This window comes from Ostreococcus lucimarinus, chromosome 14, assembly GCF_000092065.1.
Source record: "Ostreococcus lucimarinus CCE9901 chromosome 14, complete sequence".
Classification (NCBI taxonomy): Eukaryota; Viridiplantae; Chlorophyta; class Mamiellophyceae; order Mamiellales; family Bathycoccaceae; genus Ostreococcus; species Ostreococcus sp. 'lucimarinus'.
In genome coordinates this window covers 582,862-601,669 of record NC_009368.1, presented here as the reverse complement: position 1 = coordinate 601,669, position 18,808 = coordinate 582,862, and the positions used below count along the sequence as shown (strand labels likewise).

The 18,808-nt window shown below is 63.4% G+C and overlaps 13 protein-coding genes across 13 annotated transcripts; 5 read left to right on the top strand and 8 right to left on the bottom strand.

Annotated features, from left to right (window-relative positions):
- Window positions 1-166: 166 nt before the first annotated feature.
- Window positions 167-382, bottom strand: MRPS17 (Putative mitochondrial ribosomal protein S17; the record flags this gene model as incomplete). Its single annotated transcript, XM_001421298.1, has 1 exon — window positions 167-382. A coding segment is annotated over one exon (216 nt), but the record flags the coding sequence as incomplete, so codon positions are not given.
- Window positions 383-1,291: 909 nt separating this feature from the next.
- OSTLU_43015 (predicted protein) lies at window positions 1,292-2,869 on the bottom strand (the record flags this gene model as incomplete). The annotated part of the gene is made up of 1 exon (XM_001421297.1): window positions 1,292-2,869. A coding segment is annotated over one exon (1,578 nt), but the record flags the coding sequence as incomplete, so codon positions are not given.
- Window positions 2,870-3,660: 791 nt separating this feature from the next.
- On the top strand, window positions 3,661-4,767 carry OSTLU_27618 (predicted protein; the record flags this gene model as incomplete). Its single annotated transcript, XM_001421476.1, has 1 exon — window positions 3,661-4,767. One exon carries the CDS (start codon window positions 3,661-3,663, stop codon window positions 4,765-4,767), a length of 1,107 nt encoding a protein of 368 aa, XP_001421513.1.
- Window positions 4,768-4,814: 47 nt separating this feature from the next.
- OSTLU_27617 (predicted protein) lies at window positions 4,815-7,064 on the bottom strand (the record flags this gene model as incomplete). The annotated part of the gene is made up of 1 exon (XM_001421296.1): window positions 4,815-7,064. One exon carries the CDS (start codon window positions 7,062-7,064, stop codon window positions 4,818-4,820), a length of 2,247 nt encoding a protein of 748 aa, XP_001421333.1. The 3' UTR covers window positions 4,815-4,817.
- Window positions 7,065-7,199: 135 nt separating this feature from the next.
- OSTLU_89194 (predicted protein) lies at window positions 7,200-8,132 on the bottom strand (the record flags this gene model as incomplete). The annotated part of the gene is made up of 1 exon (XM_001421295.1): window positions 7,200-8,132. One exon carries the CDS (start codon window positions 8,130-8,132, stop codon window positions 7,200-7,202), a length of 933 nt encoding a protein of 310 aa, XP_001421332.1.
- Window positions 8,133-8,990: 858 nt separating this feature from the next.
- Window positions 8,991-10,143, top strand: OSTLU_27615 (predicted protein; the record flags this gene model as incomplete). The annotated part of the gene is made up of 2 exons (XM_001421475.1): window positions 8,991-8,999; window positions 9,196-10,143. The coding sequence occupies 2 exons, from the start codon at window positions 8,991-8,993 to the stop codon at window positions 10,141-10,143; spliced, it is 957 nt and encodes a 318-aa protein (XP_001421512.1).
- Window positions 10,144-10,280: 137 nt separating this feature from the next.
- OSTLU_27614 (predicted protein) lies at window positions 10,281-11,570 on the top strand. Its single transcript, XM_001421474.1, has one exon. The coding sequence runs from the start codon at window positions 10,696-10,698 to the stop codon at window positions 11,545-11,547; it is 852 nt and encodes a 283-aa protein (XP_001421511.1). The 5' UTR covers window positions 10,281-10,695; the 3' UTR covers window positions 11,548-11,570.
- A 67-nt stretch (window positions 11,571-11,637) lies between these two features.
- Window positions 11,638-12,922, bottom strand: OSTLU_47582 (predicted protein; the record flags this gene model as incomplete). Its single annotated transcript, XM_001421294.1, has 1 exon — window positions 11,638-12,922. A coding segment is annotated over one exon (1,284 nt), but the record flags the coding sequence as incomplete, so codon positions are not given.
- A 162-nt stretch (window positions 12,923-13,084) lies between these two features.
- RPP2 (Cytolic 80S ribosomal protein P2; Cytosolic 60S large ribosomal subunit protein P2) lies at window positions 13,085-13,779 on the bottom strand (the record flags this gene model as incomplete). Its single annotated transcript, XM_001421293.1, has 3 exons — window positions 13,085-13,335; window positions 13,437-13,497; window positions 13,753-13,779. The coding sequence occupies 3 exons, from the start codon at window positions 13,777-13,779 to the stop codon at window positions 13,085-13,087; spliced, it is 339 nt and encodes a 112-aa protein (XP_001421330.1).
- Window positions 13,780-14,090: 311 nt separating this feature from the next.
- Window positions 14,091-14,261, top strand: OSTLU_27611 (predicted protein; the record flags this gene model as incomplete). The annotated part of the gene is made up of 1 exon (XM_001421473.1): window positions 14,091-14,261. The coding sequence occupies one exon, from the start codon at window positions 14,091-14,093 to the stop codon at window positions 14,259-14,261; it is 171 nt and encodes a 56-aa protein (XP_001421510.1).
- Window positions 14,262-14,463: 202 nt separating this feature from the next.
- Window positions 14,464-15,915, bottom strand: OSTLU_27610 (predicted protein; the record flags this gene model as incomplete). Its single annotated transcript, XM_001421292.1, has 1 exon — window positions 14,464-15,915. One exon carries the CDS (start codon window positions 15,913-15,915, stop codon window positions 14,464-14,466), a length of 1,452 nt encoding a protein of 483 aa, XP_001421329.1.
- Window positions 15,916-16,071: 156 nt separating this feature from the next.
- OSTLU_93733 (predicted protein) lies at window positions 16,072-16,449 on the bottom strand (the record flags this gene model as incomplete). Its single annotated transcript, XM_001421291.1, has 1 exon — window positions 16,072-16,449. The coding sequence occupies one exon, from the start codon at window positions 16,447-16,449 to the stop codon at window positions 16,072-16,074; it is 378 nt and encodes a 125-aa protein (XP_001421328.1).
- Window positions 16,450-16,550: 101 nt separating this feature from the next.
- OSTLU_18182 (predicted protein) lies at window positions 16,551-18,800 on the top strand (the record flags this gene model as incomplete). The annotated part of the gene is made up of 1 exon (XM_001421472.1): window positions 16,551-18,800. The coding sequence occupies one exon, from the start codon at window positions 16,551-16,553 to the stop codon at window positions 18,798-18,800; it is 2,250 nt and encodes a 749-aa protein (XP_001421509.1).
- Window positions 18,801-18,808: the final 8 nt, after the last annotated feature.

Below are 18,808 nucleotides of genomic sequence, written 5' to 3'. Positions count from 1 at the left end.
TATCTAAATTTGAGGCTTTAGGGTTTCATTTCATCTTCGCGCCGCGCCGACCGATCGCGCGCCGCCGTCCTCCCGAACGCCCTCCGCATAAATCTTACGTAAACGCGCGCGCGCGCCATCCGCCGCGAGTCCATCACGCCACGACGCAATCCACGTCGACCTGGCACGCGTACACCACCTCCTTGAGCGTAAACTTTTTCGCCTTCGACATCGGTCGACACGCCTCGATCACCACGCGATCGCCCACCTTGCACGCCTCCGCGGCGTCGTGAAACATGAATTTTTTGCTCACGTTCATGCGCTTCACGTACTTCGGGTGCGGCACCTTGCGATCGACGCGCAGGGTTTTCGATTTCGCGCCCGAGCGCGCGACGACGACGCCCTCGAGGGTTTGCGCGGCGGCGACGACGGCGAGCGGCGCGCGGGCGCGACGCGCGGACGTCGCGCGGGGCGCGCGCGCGAGGGCGGACGGCGTGAATTGCGCGCGGGTCTGCGCGGCGGCGAACATCGTGTGCGTGTCGCGCGTCGCGGGGTGACGCCGCGTCGAGGACGCGCGCGCGAGGGGTGATTTTCGCGGTTGGCGCGCGCGCGGGTGTGATTTTCGGTCATTTCGTGAGTGAGACATTGATTACAGGCGCGCCGTCGGCGCGCGGAGGAACGAACGAGCGAACGAGCGTCGAGCGTCGAGGCGCGGACGTCGAGGGCGACGATGACGACGTCATCGACGGGTGGCGCCGGCGAGAAAGGCGGCGCAGACGCACGCGGCGCCGGCGAGGGCGAAACCGACGAATTGGCGCGACTCGACGCGAGAGAGGTCGAGTTGTTGCTTGTGGAAGCTCGTCGATAAGGCGTCGACCTTGGCGGTGAGCGATTGGAGCTCACGGATGAGAAGGTCGGACTCTTTGATGCGAGAACCGCCGGGAGTGGTGATCATTTGATCGCTCGCGGAGATGGTTTCCATGGAGGCTTGGCGTTGGAGCTCGCCGAGCTTTTCGACGCGGTTGGCGAGCCAATCAAACTTCATCTCCAAACCGTGCGCGTTGAGGTTTTCGCGCGAGGCGTTCGGTGACGTGCGCTTATCACTCGGGCTCGTGCGGCGACGGCTCGGGCTCGCCATGCGGTCCATGTCGTACGACTTGCCGTTGCGGCTCGGGCCGCGGCTCAAGCTTCGCGGCGGCGGCGTGTAAAATGTCGTATCTCCCGGACCGTCGAGACCGTAGCCACCCCAGTTCGCGGGCGCGGCGGAGCGAGGACGGGGCGGGTGCGGCGGCCGGCCACCGCTGTCGCTTCCCCCGGGCGACGAGCGACGCCGACTGTGACCGTTGGCGCTGTGCGGCGATCCGACCTCGTCGCTCGACGTGTCCGAAGCCTCGGTGTTGGACGTCAGCATGGCCTCCGTGATCGGGAATCGTTCCTTCAAGTCATCCGTGAGCGATGAGAGCTCTTTCGTGAGCTGCTCAAGCTGAACTTGTTCGATGTAGGAGTGCGCGATGTAGGTGCCGTTGAGACCGAGCTTTTTCCCCGCCTCCTCCACCGCGGAGCGCAGGCGCCCTTGCACTTGAACAAAGGATCGATCGAGGCCTTCGACCCAATCGACCTTGATCGTCAGTAAGTCGTCGCTGTACTCTTTGCTTCGACGTTTCATGATGGCGCCGACGACGTAGCCGAGGGCCATGAGACCGCCGAGAATGCGAACGCCGACTTCAAACTTGATGCGCGGCGAAATCATAATCGGCCCATCCGTCACCGTCTCGGCGAACATTAGCGTGTAGTGCCCGTCGCGATTACGCATTCTGAGCCAAGAAGTGCACGTCTCGGGGTCTTCGTTCGGGGGCAACAGATAAATATCCGCCGTCTCGATTTCGTCCGTGACTTGGCAATCCTTGCCCAAGACGGCGTGGATGCGCGCCTCGTCGGGGACGCGGTCGGATTTCAAAATATACGTCGGATCTTGAAACCCAGCGAACGGGTTGAACGAGTTCACCACCTTCAAATGCGCGGTGCGAAGATCGGGCTCGATGAACGCCTTGTACATCGGATACACCGTCTCGCTAATTTGGTGAATGATGCTCTCCGGCGCCTGACCGCTTCGATTAATGTCGCGCAAAACGCGCTTGACCAAATCAAAGTGCACCCCTCCCGTGACGCTCACCCTGAGGTCCAACATCGGTCGTAGCTTTTCGTTCAACGCGTATATACCCTCTAAAATCACAACCTTGGACGCTGGACACGGCACCGTCACGTAACCCGTCCGTTTACTCTCCTTGTAATCGTACACCGGCGTCTCCACCGTCTCCCCGTTCTTCAACCCTTTCAAATTCTCCAACAGGCACGCGTAATCCGTCAACCTCGGATCGTCAAAGTTCCCCTCCAGCAGCATGCTCGAGTCGTTGTACATGTCCATCGACAGCGTCACCGCTCCCGGCATGAACTCTTGAATCTTACTCGTGAACACCGTCTTGCCCGCCCCGCTCGGCCCCGCGACGCCCACCACGATCGTCCTCTCCGGCGCCGACGCCTTCAGCAGCTGTATCGCGCGTATCGTCAGATAAAACCCCTTATCAAAGCTCAGCTGTTCGTCCACGCGCGCGATCTCCGCCCGCGTCGCGCCGTCCCTCGTCTTCTTCGTCACCAGTCGCAGCGCATCCTTGATGAGCCCGCTCCCGCCCCCGGGCGACCCGACGCGCGTGCCGTGGCCGACGACGCGCGCGCCGATCGTCCCGTCGTGACGCGCGGCCTTTTCCTCCGTCGTCCCTCCACCGCCCGCGTCGAGCGCCGCGTCGGCGAGCGCGTCGTCGATCGCGCTCGCGGTGACGGACTCGAGCGCGCGCGCGCCGTCGGTGCGCTCGAGCGGCGACACCGGCGACATCGCGCGCGAATCGAGCGCGGGATGACGGGGGAATTCGCGAATTCGCCGATTCGCCGCGCGGGCGGCGCCGAGCGCGCGCGCGGCGAGCGCGTCGCGGCGTGCGGACGCGCGCGCGGCGGCCGGCGCCGCGACGTTTGAATCCGTGCGGTTCATGGGGTTCGCGTTGGTTAGTATACGCTAGGGTTCGGTGTGGTTTTATTTATGCACGTCGCGCGCGGCCGCGGTCGCGACGACGCGGCGCGGGACTTCGCGGCGCGCGGGCGCGGCGCGCGACGCGAAGCGACGCGATCGCGACGGCGCGACGCGACGACCCGAAATTCGCGGCGGCGAGCGCGACGCGCGGTGGCGCGAACGCGCGCGCGCGCGCGACGCGAGGGCGATCAATCCGCGGGGCGTCCGACGCGCGAGAAATATCTCGGCGCGCGATGGGCGCGTGTGCCTCGAAAGACGCGAGCGAACCGACGCGAACGATCGTGGTGGTGTCGAGGACGCCGTCGGTGACGTCGAGCGCGTCGACGGGCGACGAGGGGGGCGCGGACGCGGCGGGTGAGGAGGACGCGGCGGCGACGACGCGCGGCGCGCGGGACGGCGAGGCGCGAGGGGAGGTCGCGGTCGTCGCCGACGCGCCGGAGGTCGAAGAGACGGCGCGGGAAGAGGAGGAGAGGGCGTCGGAGGTAGAGGCGGAGGCGGCGCGCGAAGAGGAGGCGGCGACGATCGAGGCGCTGAGACGCGCGCTGGAGGCGACGCTGCCGGCGTCGTCGAAAACCGGCGCGGGATGGTCGTCGGAGACGATGAAGGAGCGGCCGTATCGCGGCGGTGGGGCGTCGACGTCGTCGGGGTCGAGGTCGAGGAGAGCGCGCGCGACGAAGGCCTCGACCGCGGACGTGGACGCGTACAACAAGAGCGACGAGGAGGAATCGACGCCGGCGGCGCGTCCGCCGGTGGATAGGGAGACGGCGGCGCGACGGGCGAGGCGTGAGTTGCGAAAACAAGCCCGAGCGGCGGCGGTGGTGCAAGAGAAACCGAGACGGGACGAGGAAGACGACGACCAGAGACTCCCGGAAGTCGTGACGCCGCGATCGAGCTTGCGAATCAAGCTGCCGCCGCGGTCGACGGAGAGACAAAAAGACGCCAACCGGTGGATCGCAGAGGGTAAGGATTCGTACGAGACGCAATTAGATAAACTTCTCGCCGTCGCCGAACGCGCTGGGTCGACAGCCGAGCGCGTGCGGGACGAAATTAATGACTTGGGCTTCCGCGTGGACAACTTAAAGTTGAAACCAGTCGCGCCTTGGGAGGAACGAGGGAGTTCGTGGGCGGGTGACAGACACTCAAAGAGCGCTCGCTCGGAGCGCTCGAGCAGTGCGGGGACGATACTCAATCCTAAGAATAAAAATTCGCGCGAGATGCGCGTGAAGTTTGAAAATGTGAGCAACAACGGCGAGGGATCAACACCGACGTCGCCGGAAAAGCCACCGAAACTCGTCACGTCAGTCCTGCGCTCCGATTTGCTCAAGTCAGTGGGTGAGATGAGCACGAATGAAAAGCTCGAACGACTCGGATTGAAGACTGTTTTTGAAGACGAGGGTGGTGTGAGCGATGACCACGCCTCTGCTGGTAGTCCGTTCCCGGTGCGACGCTCGCCCTCGACGCCGGCGACGAATCGCCGCGTTTGGCACGAGCGCTCGCCGGCGCAAGCCAAATCAATTTACAGCGATGAGGATGACTATGGGTTCGCCCCACCACCGAGCGTAGGGAGTCATAGAGGAGACGCGAACGCGGTAGAGTCACCGAGGAATTACGTCGAAAAGCTCAAAGCGCAGGCCAAATTAGCACGCGCGGAGAGCGCGAAGACTTGGAAGCCCGGCGTCGGAGTCAAGTTTGGCGCGCAACTTTGAGTCTAATCTATTGTAACAACTATTCTAATGTACTAGCAAGCCAATATTTGCTAACGCTTGCGTTTCTTCAAAGCCTTTTTATTCTTGGTCTTCTCTACAGCTATCATTTTTTCGACGCCGAGTAACACGAGCTCGAGCTCCATGACACTCTCGTGCAACGCCTCGGGATTAATCCACGCAAAACGCGCCAAGGCTTCGACGATTTGCACATACTCCGCAGGGCAAGCGTCGAATACGTTGTTCGCGCTCGCCGCGGGTAAGTACGATCCAGCGGTGCGCACACAGATGTGCTCATCGATGATTTTGGCGGTGCGCTCGGAGCCGTCGTCGTAACCTTTCCAATCGGGATCGAGTCGCAACACGGCGTTCAAGTGCTCTTGCTCGCGAGCCAAGTCACTGATCGTCTCCTTAATGTACGAGATTCGTTCATTGTTGGTAAATTCTGCGTTCAAATCCGGATCCTCGGTTTCCACGGCCTTTAAAATCGTTCGTATCAATCTCTTGGCTAGGGCGCCGTCGAACGCGTCGTCCGACTTGAAAGTCGCCGCGAGAACACGGCGCACCAGCGAATCTAATCGCATGCGTGAGATAATCTGCTGGCCGCCGACCGCGTGCACAATACTTTCTTCCTTCTCGTGCATGAAAATGTTCACATTGCGAGCGATGAGTGAGCTCGCGCGTTCATCGGTGACGTGACGCAGCGCGAGACCGCCCGCGCGAAGACGCACCGATCGCACGCACGCGCGTCGAAGCTCATTATTGAAGTCAACACCCACCTCTGGGTTCGCGAGCCTGAGCTCGTCGATGACGGCATGCGCGCAGTGAACGCGCACACGCGTCTCGTATGACTCGGCGAGCGCGTGTTTTGCTTTCAAACACTCGAGCTGAGGATCCGTCGTGGACGGCGCCGGCGGCGGTGGCGGCGCCGGCACCGACGCGTCGGCGTTCAATCTCGTCGGTGGTACGACTTTCAACAGTTTCTCTTCGATTCTGTTGAATGGAAACGGCATAATACGACCGCTCAATAGTCTGTGATAAGCGAATCGAATGTGACGATCCTTGTCGCAATCGTCGAGCTTTGACACGTAGTCCTCGCTCCACGGCAGCGCCGGCGCGCCCAAAGCCCCGACGCCGCGCGCCCAAGCGCTCCATCCACCCGGAGACACGCCCTGGATCGATGGACGAACGATTTTACCCAGAACACCATTACGCGAAATTTGAACGCGCGCTTGCGTGTGCGTTCTCCCGTCTAAACCGTACAAAAACTTCAGCGCCACGACGACGTACGCCAGGAGCGCCGACTCGGGCGCGCCGACGACATTTTTCGCGCCGTATCGTAAAGCTGGCGACAAGTAAACCGAAAGCGTTCTACGCGCTGCGTGTAATACTTGCGAGTCCAAATTGAACAGCGTTCCCACGTATCGCGTCAATATCGCCGCTGCGTTAATCGGCGGCAACTGCGCGTCAATTTTCGCCGCCGCGAACGCCGCCGCCGCGACGATGCGCTGCGGCGTGGGTATCCTCTTCGGATGCTCGAACAGAAATATTTCATCCGACGGAAGAAGCTCCACGGTGTTCTCGCCGCAGTGCTCGTGAACGACGTCGTACACGTTCAAGTACGGCAACGATCCCTCCGCCGCCATCTTCGCGAGCTCAAACGGCAAAATCGCCGCGCGGCGCCGCGCCAACGCCAAATACAACAGTCCCAAGCTCATCACCATCGGCAATCGATCCTTGACGAACCGCGCCGTCGTCGATTTCGTCCGTTCGTCTTCGTCGCCGTCGTCCGCCTCGCCGCTCGCCGTCGTCGTCGTCGTCCCTCCGCTCTCGCGCTCGAGCGTCCCGCTCGCTCGCAGATACCGTCCCCACACGTCTCGCACCGCGTTTTCCAATCCTTTTTCGCTCGCGTCTCGCGCGTCGTCCATCAGCGTCGCCACCGCGCGCGTCTGCGTCATCAACACCGCCTGAAACGCGCGCGCGTACGCCTCCGCCGCCGTCCCGGGGTCGCGCGCCGCGTCTCGCGCCCGCTTCCCCGCCCGCGTCGCGCTTTTGCGCGCGCTCTTCGCGCGGCGCGCGCGCAGGCTTCGTCCGCTCACGCGTCCCGCGCCCGGGACGAACGCGTCGCCGTCGTCCGCGTCCTCGAGCCCAATCTCGGCGAGATTTGCGATTTGCGTTTGGCTCTGCGTCCCGCAGCGCACGCAGACGTAGAAGCCGGCGTCGGAGGGCGCGAAGGAGGCCGCACCGCGAGCGCGGCACGTCGCGCACGCGATCTCATCGCGGGCGGCGTGGAGGGACATCGCGCGCGCGCGGCGAAGTGCGGGCGTAACCGACGCGAGACGCGAGCGAGGCGAAGACGGGCAAAAGTGATTAAAGGAGAGTCAATTCAATCGCAACTACGCAACTACGCAGAGAAAGGTTTGATTTTGAGACGATCAGCTGAACCCGTCGTAGTCCTCGGGTTCTTCCCACGTCGTCTCGCCCGTGGTGGTGTTGTAATAGTAGGTGTATCCCTCCGGGCTTTGGTGCGTCTCCCAGAGGGGCTTGTACGGCGTCAACCCGCCGGAATCTTCGGGCGGGTGATACGCGCCGTTGGATGGGATCCCGGCGCCGCCGCCGACGGCGTTGGGGTACTTGACCGGGTTCACCTGCGCGTCGATGAACTCGTTGACGGCGCGCACGGCGTCTTCGATTTGCCGCGGGTCGCCTTGGATGCGAACCATGCCCGTCTCTTTGATGATGCTCAGCTTCGCGCCGGTTTGCGCGGCGAGCGAACGAATATTTTCCCCACCCTTACCGATGATTCGACCCTCTTGGCCTTGCGCCGAAATCTCCGTGGACTGCGCGCCCGACGTTCCCATTCCCACGGGTTCGTTCGTCGCGTCGAGGACTTCCTGAAGCAACGTTCGGGCGACTTCACACCCCGACGCGTCGCCCGTGATTTGCACGCGACTGTTCGGTCTATCGACTTGCATGCGCACGCCGCTCTCTTCTTGCAACCTACGAATCGTCTCTCCGCCTCGACCGATAATCTTACCGAACTGGTCCGGCTCGACGGGGACGAAAATCTCGGCGCCCGCCGCGTCGCGACCGCCGCCCGCGCCGCGCGGCGCCTGCGCCGCGCGGCTCGCGCTTGATTGTCCGATGATCGCGTACACCAACTGCGACGCGTGCGCGACGCGTTCGGGCGCGCCACTGATCGTGATCCTTCGCGGTTGTCCCGGGCCGACTTCGTTTTGGTTTTGAATCTTCACGATGGCCCCGCTTTCGGTTTGTATGCTGTTAATCTTTTCCCCGCCGTGTCCGATCACCTTACCCGCGCTTTCGTTCGGACACATCACGTACTCCGTCACCGAGCTCGGGTCCATCGCCTGCACGCCCGCGACCGCGCGCGGTGGTCCCGGCGGCCCCGGCGGCGCGCCGTACCCGACGCTCCCCGGCCCAAACTGCGGCGCCGCCGCGACGCCGCCGCCGTACCCCGCGCTCGCGCCGCCGAACCGTCCCACCGCCGCCGGCGGCGGCGGCGGCGGTCCTCCCCCCTGCATCGGCGCTCCGTACATCCCCTGTCCCTGTCCGTACACCATCCCGGCCGCCGTCGGCGCCGCCGCGCTCGCGCTCGCGTTCGCGTTCGCCCTCGCCGCCCGTCTCGCCCTCGGATCCGCCCCCGATATCACCCTCGCCGGCGCCTGTCCGCGCCCACCTCGCGCCTGTTGTCCATGTTCCTGTCCCTGCCCTCCCTGCGCCATCGCCTCGTTCACCTGTCGCAGCAAATTCGCCAAATCCGGCGCCGCGTTCGCGTTCGCCCGCGTCGCGCCCTCGTCGCCGCCGCCGCCGAACCGCGCCGCCGCCCGCGCGCGATCGTACGGCCCCGTCGCCGTCACCGCGCGCCGTCCATCGTTCGCCGCGACCCGACGTCCGCGATCGTACTCGTCGTCCCGCCTGCGCGCGCGCGCGTCGTCGACGGCGTCGTCAGTCGTCGTCGTCGAGATCAAAATCATCATTCGATCGCGTCGGTGCCGCGTCGCGCACCGCGTCGCGCGCCGCGTCGCGCGCCGCGTCGACGCGAGACGCTATTCGGTGTCGTCGTCGCGTCGCGTCGCGTCGTCGCGTCGCGCGAATTTCGTACCGGTGCGCCATGTCGAGTCGGAATCTGCGGCGCCGCCGGAATCGAAATCACATCGCGTCGCGTCGCGTCGGCCCGTCTCGCGCGCCGCGACGCGCGCGCGATGCGCGCGGTGCGCGCGTCGCCGTCGCTGGCGCGGCTGACGCGGTCGACGCGACGACGCGACGCGACGAAGACGCGACGCGCGTCGTGGCGAATGAGCGACGGCGGCTCGAACGACGACGACGACGCGCGGGACGATCGGCGCGACGCGCGCGCGCGAGAATCGGCGCGACGCGAGCGTCGACGCGCGTGGGCGACGCGACGAGGGCGAGGCGTCGTACGACGGGTTCGGGGAGGCGCCGCGAGGGCGGCTGGCGCGGGAGGGCGCGGAGGACGCGCGGCGACGCGGCCGCGGGAGCGAGCGCGAGGCGCGGTACGATCGAGCGGCGGCGAGGCGCGAGCGGGGGGTGGCGCCGACGATCGCGGAGGGGCTGGTGGGGGAGATCGTGTACGGGACGAATCCGGTGCTGGAGGCGCTGCGGCGGAATCGACGCGCGCTGTTCGCGCTGTACGTGCAGACGGGCGAGGGCGGCGCGGCGAACGGAGGGAAGGGCGCGGGCGCGGAGTCGGAGATCTTGCGGTTGGCGGAGGCGCGCGCGGTGACGGTGAAGCGCGCGAGCAAGCACGATTTAAACATGGCGTGCGATAATAAACCGCACCAGGGCGTGTTGCTCGACGCCGAGGCGTTGGAGATTCCGACGCTGGAGGACTTACCGAAGTGGGACGGGCGAGGCGAACCCCCGGTGTGGCTCGCGCTGGATGAAATCGTGGATCCTCAAAATTTGGGCGCCGCCCTGCGAAGCGCGCACTTTTTAGGCGTCGACGGCGTCGTCTGTTGCGCCAAGAACAGCGCCCCGTTCAACGCCACCGTGAGCAAAGCGAGCGCGGGCGCCATGGAGGCTCAGGTCGTCCATCAGACGGGCGTCATGCACAGATTTTTAGCCAAGGCTCGAGACGAGGGCTGGGACGTCGTCGGCGCCGCCGCCGACGCTCGCGCCGAGGACGTCTCCGATTTCTCCGTGCGCGCGCCGACGATTCTCGTCATGGGCAACGAGGGCTCGGGTTTGCGCACCAACGTCCGCCGCGCGTGCAACCGCTTGATAGAGATCCCTCGTTCGGCGTCTTCCGCCGCGGGCGTGGACTCTCTGAACGTCTCCGTCGCCGCCGGCATTCTCATTCACCGTCTCGTCGCCGCGCGTCGGTCGCGCGCGTGATCTGTTCTTGTACAGTTGTATGTGTATTACATAGCGTTAAACATTTTCAATATACGTTTAAACCCTCATATTATGAAAATTTATTCCGACCGACCGGACCCCGAGAGATCACGCGCGCGTCCCTCCGCACACGCGCGCGCGACGACCGCGCCGACGTCCTGCCGCGCGCGCGCGCCGTGAACGCATTTCCGCGCGTCTTCGCGCGTTTCGGGCGCCGAGCGCGACGCGAGCGCGACGCGAGCGCCGCGGATGGTGATCGGCACGCGATCCGCCGCGACGACGATGACGCTCGGCGCGCGCGCGACGACGACGCTCGGCGCGCGATCGAGCGCGCGATCGACGCGCGCGGTGATCGGTAATCGATCGCGCGTCGCGCGGGCGGCGAGCGGGACGGCGCGGGCGGAGCCGCGACGATGGACGCCGAGCGCGGCGGCGGCGACGAGGACGACGAGGACGACGCGAGAAAAGCGAGGGACGACGACGCGACCGCGCGCGGCGAGCGAGGAACCGACGACGAAGAGTGAGAGCGTGACCACAGCACAGAGCGGGGAGATGACGAGCGAGGCGAAGCAGAATCGGGACGTGGCCATCGTCGCGGCGTGCTTGGGGGTGTCGTGCGCGTTCGGCGCGGGGATCGGCGCGGTGGAGGGCGCGGATAAGGCGAGCGAATACTTTGCTGGGTACCTGTTGGAGCAGAGTTTGAGTGTGGATAATTTATTCGTCTTCGTGCTGTTGTTTGAGTATTTCAAGGTGCCGCCGGAGAGGCAGACGAGGGTGTTAAACTACGGCATCGTCGGGGCGCTGGTGATGCGAGCCGTCATGGTCGGGGCCGGGGTGGAGTTGATTGAAAATTTCCAACCCATTCTTTTGGTGTTTGCGGGTATTTTGATTTTTAGTTCGTACAAGCTACTCGCGGAAGGGGAAGAGGAGGAGGAGGACATGGGGGATAACGCCATCGTGAAGTTTGTCGGAAACTTTTTGGAGGTGAGCGAAGATTACGACGGCGATAATTTCTTCACCGTGCAAAACGGGGTGAAAATGGCGACGCCGCTGTTGCTCGTGCTCGCGGTGGTGGAGATTAGCGACGTCGTCTTCGCCGTGGATTCCATCCCGGCGGTTTTCGGAGTGACGAAGGATCCGTTCATCGTGTACACCTCAAACTTGTTTGCGATTCTATCCCTTCGACAGCTTTACACGTTGATTTCCAAAGCCGTGGGGGAGTTGAAGTACTTGCAAACCGCCGTGGCGCTCGTGCTCGGCTTTATCGGGGCCAAGATGATCGTCGAGTACGCGGGCGTCGAGGTCCCAACCGAGGCTTCGCTCGCCGTCGTCGTCACCATGCTCGGCGGCGGCGTCGGCGCCAGTCTCATGTTGCCGTCCGAGGACAAAGAGGGCGAAGAGTAATGTCGACGAGAACGGTTACGTCTAAGTTTCGTCTAAGTTGTAAAAATCTAAATCACAACCGCGCATCTAGAGTCGTCAGCACCTTGGCCACGCCTCGACTGAGGCTTTCGTACTGCAGCGCCAATCCTTTGTAGTCGTGAAGCAACCTCGCGACGTCGCCGACGGTCAAGTCTTCCACCTTGGCGTACAGAAACTTATAGTCCGAACTCAAAGTCAAGTTTCCAGCGACGTCGAGCGCGGTGAGTTGCGTCGCGCCCTCGGCTTCGACGTCCTCGGTCGTGCGCCACGGAACGTACGGCGCCGCGGCGCGAGACGTCGGCGTGTGCAAATTATCGTCGTCGGTCGCGTAGTCGCCGACGCCACCGCCAGCGTTCTTCGGTATTTCCCTGGGCGTCGTCGACGTGTCCCCACCTTCGAGCGCGCTCAACGCCGCGCTCATCTCCTCGACCGAAATCTGCGGCGGCGGCGTGGACGGCGGCGGGTTCTCCGCCGACGCCGCCTCGACCGGCGTCTCCGCTATTTCCTCGTCTTCGTCTAAATCCACGCTCGCCAACACCCCGTCCTCGTTCATCACCCTTTCAAACATCTCGACATCCATGTTTGTGAAATCGTTCGCCGCACATCGCCCCAAAAACCGCGCCGCGCTCACGAGGTTGGTGAAAAAGTACGCCGCCTCGCTCACCAATCGCGACTCGCCGCGAAATCTCTGAATGTACTTTAAATTACTCTCCAACCGCCCCGGATTCGCTCGCATCGCGACGTAAATCAACACCGGCAAGAAATCGTCCGCCCCCCCGTCCGAACCCTGCCGCGTCGTCAGCGTATTATTGATTATTCGACACGTATTCAACACGCACACCAACTTATCCCGCGGCGCCTTGAACTGATTCATCTTCCCCAACTCCACCTCCGCCAGCGCCCACGACGCGCTGCACTCCCCGATGTCCAGATGTTTCGGTTCTATTATTTTCTTCAGCGTCTCCACGCGTTTCGCCAGCCTTTCGTCCCGCGCTCGATCTTCGCGTCGTCTCGCGAAGACGCCCGCGTGCGCCTTCGTCATGACGTACTTTTCCAATCCCTCCCCCGACGCGTCCAATTCCGCCATCGACGCCCCTCGCCACGCCGGGTGTCGCTCGAACGTCGCCTCCGTGTCGCGCAGGAACGTCTGCACGCGCCGCGCCACGCGCAGGATCGCGTCGTCGTCGCCATCATCGTCGTCTTCGCCATCAACCGTCGTCGTCGTCGTCGAGGCGTCGTCGTCGAGGCTCGCGATGAACGTCTTGACGTCGCGCACGAGCGCGCCGGCGCTCGGTTGACGCATTTTTTCCAGAAACGTCTGGAACGTCAGCACGGCCGGCGCGGGAGAGGACGACATCGCGAGTGGACGCCCGATCGAACGGCGCGCCGAGGAATGCGGCAATCGGGCGCGACCGATGAGTGCTCGATTGATGAGTGAGTGAACGCGCTCGGACTTTTCACAACGAACGACTAGTGGTGATTCGATTTGAAACGCGCGATGCGACGCGAACGATGGGATCTATCGAACGATTAATCGAACAAGTTCGAAGTCCATGTCGGCTTCTTCTTCCTCTTCGGCTTCCGGAGCCGCCGCGGCGGCCGCGCCGCCGGCGTCGCCGCCGCCGTCGCCGCCGCCGCCGCCGCCGCCGCCGCCGCCCGAGGGCACGGACGCGAGCTTGGCGTTACCTTCAGCGATCAATTCCGCGACGTCCTTACCCTCGATTTCCTTGAAGAAGGCGGAGAGCTTGGAATCGTCGACCTCCGCCGCGGCTGCGTTCGAACGAAGCGCGTCGTCGTCTCGTCAGTCGCGCGTCTCTCGAGGCGCGCGTTCGCGTCGCGTCGCGTCGCGTCGCGCGTCGTTCGCGACGTACCTCCGGCGAGAATCGCCTTCACATCGGCCTCGGAAGGAGATTCCTTCCCGGCGAGTTGCGCCTGCGCGTCGCGAAGCGAGAGTCCGCGTCAGTCGTCGTCCCCAAAGCCCTAGCCCCATCGTTCGCCGTCCCGCGTCGCCCGCGCTTCCGACCCCTCGCGTGCCCGCGCGCGCGTTCGCGCCGTCCCGAAACGAACGAACGCTTCCTCTCGCTCGCGTCCCTCGAGCGTTCCGGCGCGCCTCCCATCGCGCGTCCCCGCGTCCCGTCGTCGTCCCGCGCGCGATGCCCTCGCGCGCTCGTTCGCGATCGTGCGCACCAGCAAGTACGCGGCGACGTATTTCATCGTGTGCGGTGTGCGTGTGTGTGTGGTGAATTACTGTGCGTTCGTGTTCGTAGCCGAGAACCGAGGTTCTGCCTTAGCGTGATGAGCAAACGACGCGCGCGCGCGAGAGGCGGGGCGCGCGCGATCCGCGTCGCGCGCGCCGTCGAGTCGGTATGAGATGAACACGGACCGGACGGTGCGCGCGATGGGTCCGTGTGGTGCTTGAATACGACGAACGAGGGTTCGCGATTCGCGACGACGACGCGCGCGCGAGAGCGCGACGCGCGCGCGAGGGACGGCGCGAGCGCATGGCGGGGTGGTTCTATCGCGCGATGCACCGCGAACCGGTGGTGATGTGGTCGTGCGCGATCGGTGGGCTCGGGATGGCGCTGCCGGCGATCGTGCCGCGCGAGCTCGTGGAGACGTTTTCGAGGGATGGGAAGGCGACGCGAGCGGTGCCGAGCGCGGCGGCGGTGGCGAAGGCGCTGCGACCGTCGGCGTGAGGGCCAGGAGGGCGCGGGGCGGGGCGCGAGGCGGGATGGGACGCGGGAGACGCGCGCGGGGGGGGCGAGAACGCAAAGCGCGAGAAACGAACGCGAAGCGCGGCGAAGCGCGAGAAAGTGTAATGATCATAGTCACTCGTGAGTAGAGCGCGCGCGCGTGGAGGCGAGACGGTTGGTCGGCGGCGGTGCGCGGTCGGTCGATTCAATCGTGAGCTATCCAGTTTCGAGCGATTTCTAAGTGCGCGTCGCGGTAACCTTCTCTGTGCGCTACCCATAACGGCAGGAACTCGCGCATGGAGATCTCGCCGCCGTTTTGTTGAAACGCGAGCGCGACTTCGACGCCGAATGACTCGTCGACGTCTGGGATGACGACTTCGTTCAGCGCCTCGGCGTACCGATCGGAGCCTGGACATCCGTGAGCGCACGCGTACTTCAAACATTCCAAATGTCCGTTCTCGGCGGCATCCATGCACGTCTTCTCGTTCCAAGGACACCCGTTCTCGCGCGCGTACTTCAAACACTCCAAATGTCCATAATAGGCGGCATTATCGCACGTCACCTCGTCCCAAGGACACCCGTTCTCGTGCGCGTACTTCAAACATTCCAAATGTCCATAACGGGCGGCATTATCGCACGTCCTGTTGTCCCAAGGACACCCGTGCTCGTGCGCGTACTTCAAACACTCCAAATGTCCATAATAGGCGGCATTATAGCACGTCCAATAGTCCCAAGGACACCCGTGCTCGTGCGCGTACTTCAAACATTCCAAATGTCCATTCGAGGCGGCAAACAGGCACGTCATCTCGTCCCAAGGACACCCGTTCTCGTGCGCGTACTCCAAACATTCCAAATGTCCATAACGGGCGGCATTATCGCACGTCCTGTTGTCCCAAGGACACCCGTGCTCGTGCGCGTACTTCAAACACTCCAAATGTCCATAATAGGCGGCCTTATCGCACGTCCGCTTGTCCCAAGGACACCCGTTCTCGTGCGCGTATCGCAAACAGTCCAAATGTCCATACTCGGCGGCAGCCTGGCACGTAGACACGTCCCAAGGACACCCGTGCTCGTGCGCGTACTTCAAACATTCCAAATGTCCATACTTGGCGGCAAACAGGCACGTCATCTCGTCCCAAGGACACCCGTTCTCGTGCGCGTACTCCAAACATTCCAAATGTCCATAATAGGCGGCATTATCGCACGTCGCCCAGTTCCAAGGACACCCGTTCTCGTGCGCGTACTCCAAACAGTCCAAATGTCCATAACGGGCGGCATTATCGCACGTCCTGTTGTCCCAAGGACACCCGTTCTCGTGCGCGTACTTCAAACAGTCCAGATTTCCATTCATGGCGGCAAACAGGCAAGTCCACTCGTTCCAAGGACACCCGTGCTCGCGCGCGAACTTCAAACATCCTGAACCCATAATGCGCGCAGCCCGCATGCACGCCCCCGCATGTACTGTTCGAAAGAAACTCTCCTTGTCATCAAACTCGCCACCGTCGCCAACCCGGTACCAATCGACGCCGTCGCGTCTCAAATCTTGTAAAAACGACGCCACCGCATCCCTTGCATCGTCCGGGACGCGCTCGAGTTCACGGATGAGTGCGTCGTAGACTTCATCGTCCCTCCGCGCCTGTTCCTCCGCGAGCGACATCCCGCGCGTCGCGCCGTGGCGCGCGTCGTCTCGTCTCGTCTCGTCTCGTCTCGTCTCGTCTCGACCTGAACCGCCGCGGTTGGACAATCGAGCAATCGGACATTCGGGCATGTGACGCAGTGAGATGAAATAAATAAAATATTTGTAAATGATAGGCTAAAAAAATTTAATATACGATTTGCTCCTACTCGGGATTGAACCGAGGATCTTCCCCTTACGAAGGGGACGCCTTACCACTGGGCCATAGAAGCGTTCGCTCCGAGTGGTGCGGTCTGTCCCGATCGCCGAAAATCGACGATCGCACATCCGCGTCTTACGCGCCCGTATACGGTCGCACACGAGGTAAATTGTCGATAAATCTCCAGCCGAGCGTCCCCGCTCGCGCGATCGCGCCGAGTTACGGGTTCTATCGATCGCGCGCGGGGGATCGAATGCATCGATCGTCGGCGCGCCGCAGCGCGCCGCGACTCGACCGCGCGACTCGACCGCGCGTCGGGTTCGCCGTCGACGGACTCGACGATCGAGGACGCGCATCGGCGCGCCCGACGCGCGTCCAACGCGAATTCGTCGACCGCGCGACGCGCGTACTGTTGACGGACGACGAATCGAATCGAATCGCGATGTCGCGCGACGCGATGAACGACGACGCGCCGATCGCGGACGTCGGGACGACGCGGCGAAACGCGGCGAAAACGATCGAAGAGGCGATGGCGAGCTCGACGATCGCGCGGTTGGCGTGGAGCGGGTGGACGCACGTGACGAGACGACGAAGGGAGACGAACGCGCGCGCGACGGCGCTGTGGCGGGATCGGTCGCGACGAACGAGCGCGCGAACGCTGATCGCGTGGGCGCGAATCACGAAGTTTAACGCGAAACGACGGGAGATGACGCTGGAGCGATCGAGGGCGCAGCGGGAACACGCGAAAAAGTTGAGGACGCTGAGGGAGTGGAAGGCGAGCGTGCGACGGACGAGGGAGGCGAGACGCGACGTGATTCACAAGTATTTGGTGTGGCGGGCGAAGAAGTTCTTGAGGCATTGGCGACAGGCGACGGAGGAGAGCGTTGAGGCGCGAGGGGGACGGAAGCGCGCGGTGGAACCCGCGGCGGCGGCGGAGCCGAGCGCGGCGCCGACCAAGGCGGCGGCGGTTCGCCGCAGGGAACGACACGCCACCGTGAGCGTGGGCGACATGAAGAGCAGATTGTGGACCAAGGCTGACCCCGCGGCGGTGCCGATGCCGGTGTCACACGTCGTGGAAGAGATTGAAGCCGCGGTGATGGTCGAACGAACGACGTCGGGGACGTCGACGACGTCCACGACAACGACGTCCGCGCCTCAAACGCAGCGCGCGCAAGTTCGACGACGGAAAGTCGTCGTGCGCGAGTCCGGAGAAAATGAAGCGGAGGAAACGGTAGTCGTGACGAAGAAGAGTGCCGATGCGAAGAAGATGACGAAGACGAAGACGACGAAGCTGGTGGACGCCACGACGATGACGCCGGTTGCGAGCGCGGTCTCGCAGCCGTCGCCGCGAACGTCATCGTCATCGTCGCAGCACATGTCGACCATCATTATAGTCGTCGTACTGTTGGCGATTTTCGGCGCCATCGCGCTCGCGTCCATCTTGACTGGCGTCTCGCCTTCCTTTGTCGGCGCCGGGGCGACCTCCGTCGTGCGCCAGCATCTCTCCGAGGCGCAACGAAACGTGACGATTTTAGCGCGTGCGTCGGCGATGCAGCGAAGAGAATTAGAGGCGTGTCGTACGTTCGGTGGCGGCGTGCCCGACGCGAGTCAAAACGCCGCAATCGCTTCCGCGGAGGCCAAGGTTTCAGATTCCGTCGTCCAAGTTGCCGATTTAGAGGTGAAACTCACCAAGGCTAAAGCCGACGTCGCCGCGGCGCAGAGCGCACAAAAGTTAGCCGAAGACCGATTCAATCGCTTAGGTTCGTCAGCGATGACTGTGGCGCAGTTACAAGAGTCGTTACAAAAGATGACGACGCGAGCGACGTATTGCGAGTCCACGTCGGCGCAAGCGTTGAAGCTCAAAGCCGCCAAAGACATCGCGACGGCGCGCGCCGAGAGTGCGGAGAAAGACGCCGCGGATACGAAGTCGAAGTTGACCAAGACTAAGACGCACTTGTTGGCGGCGCAGCGCTCGTTGACGCAAACCGTGGATGTGGCGAATGAGTGCAGGTACCAAATCGGGAAGCCCGCGTACGTGCCGTCGTATCACTCCAACTCGTCCCTGCTCCGCGTCATTGCGGACATGTTCCCCGCGTTTTCGTGGTTCTTTTCATCCTCGGCGTTGTTGTTTTACGTTGTGTGCTCGTATGCGTACTATTTGCGCGCGATGGTGGCATCATTAGTTGGTGAAAGAGATACGCTCGTCGGTGAATTGGCGAAAATTCGCACGCGAGGCGTGGCGCCAAACCGGCCGCATCTCGAGCACACCAGGGTGATGCACGAGCATAGCGCGGAAAGTAGCGGTGCTGACGATGATTCGCCATCAGTCGGTAAGACGTCGTCGTTCGATCGGAAGCGTTCCCGCAGTGTGAGCGACATCGGAAAAGATGGCGCGGAGACGTCGCAAAAGAAGACCGCGACGGCGAGCGACGTCAAGGATAACGACGAAGAGAACGAGTCCGCAGCGACGAGAGTGGAGGAAGTCACAAGCGCTGAAGATTTGAGCAAGGAGCAAACAGAGCGCGCGCACAAACTCATCGAAAGGTGGGCTGAGAAGTCAGCCGACGACGAGATTACGGGCGAACTCGATCGCATCCGTCGACTCGTCGAATTGGAAGACGAGCGCGAGCGATTAGAGGAGGAGTCGCAGCTCGAGCGGCTTAAGCGCCAGATTGAGTTATCTGCAAATGATACGCCGTGGCTTTAACAACAACA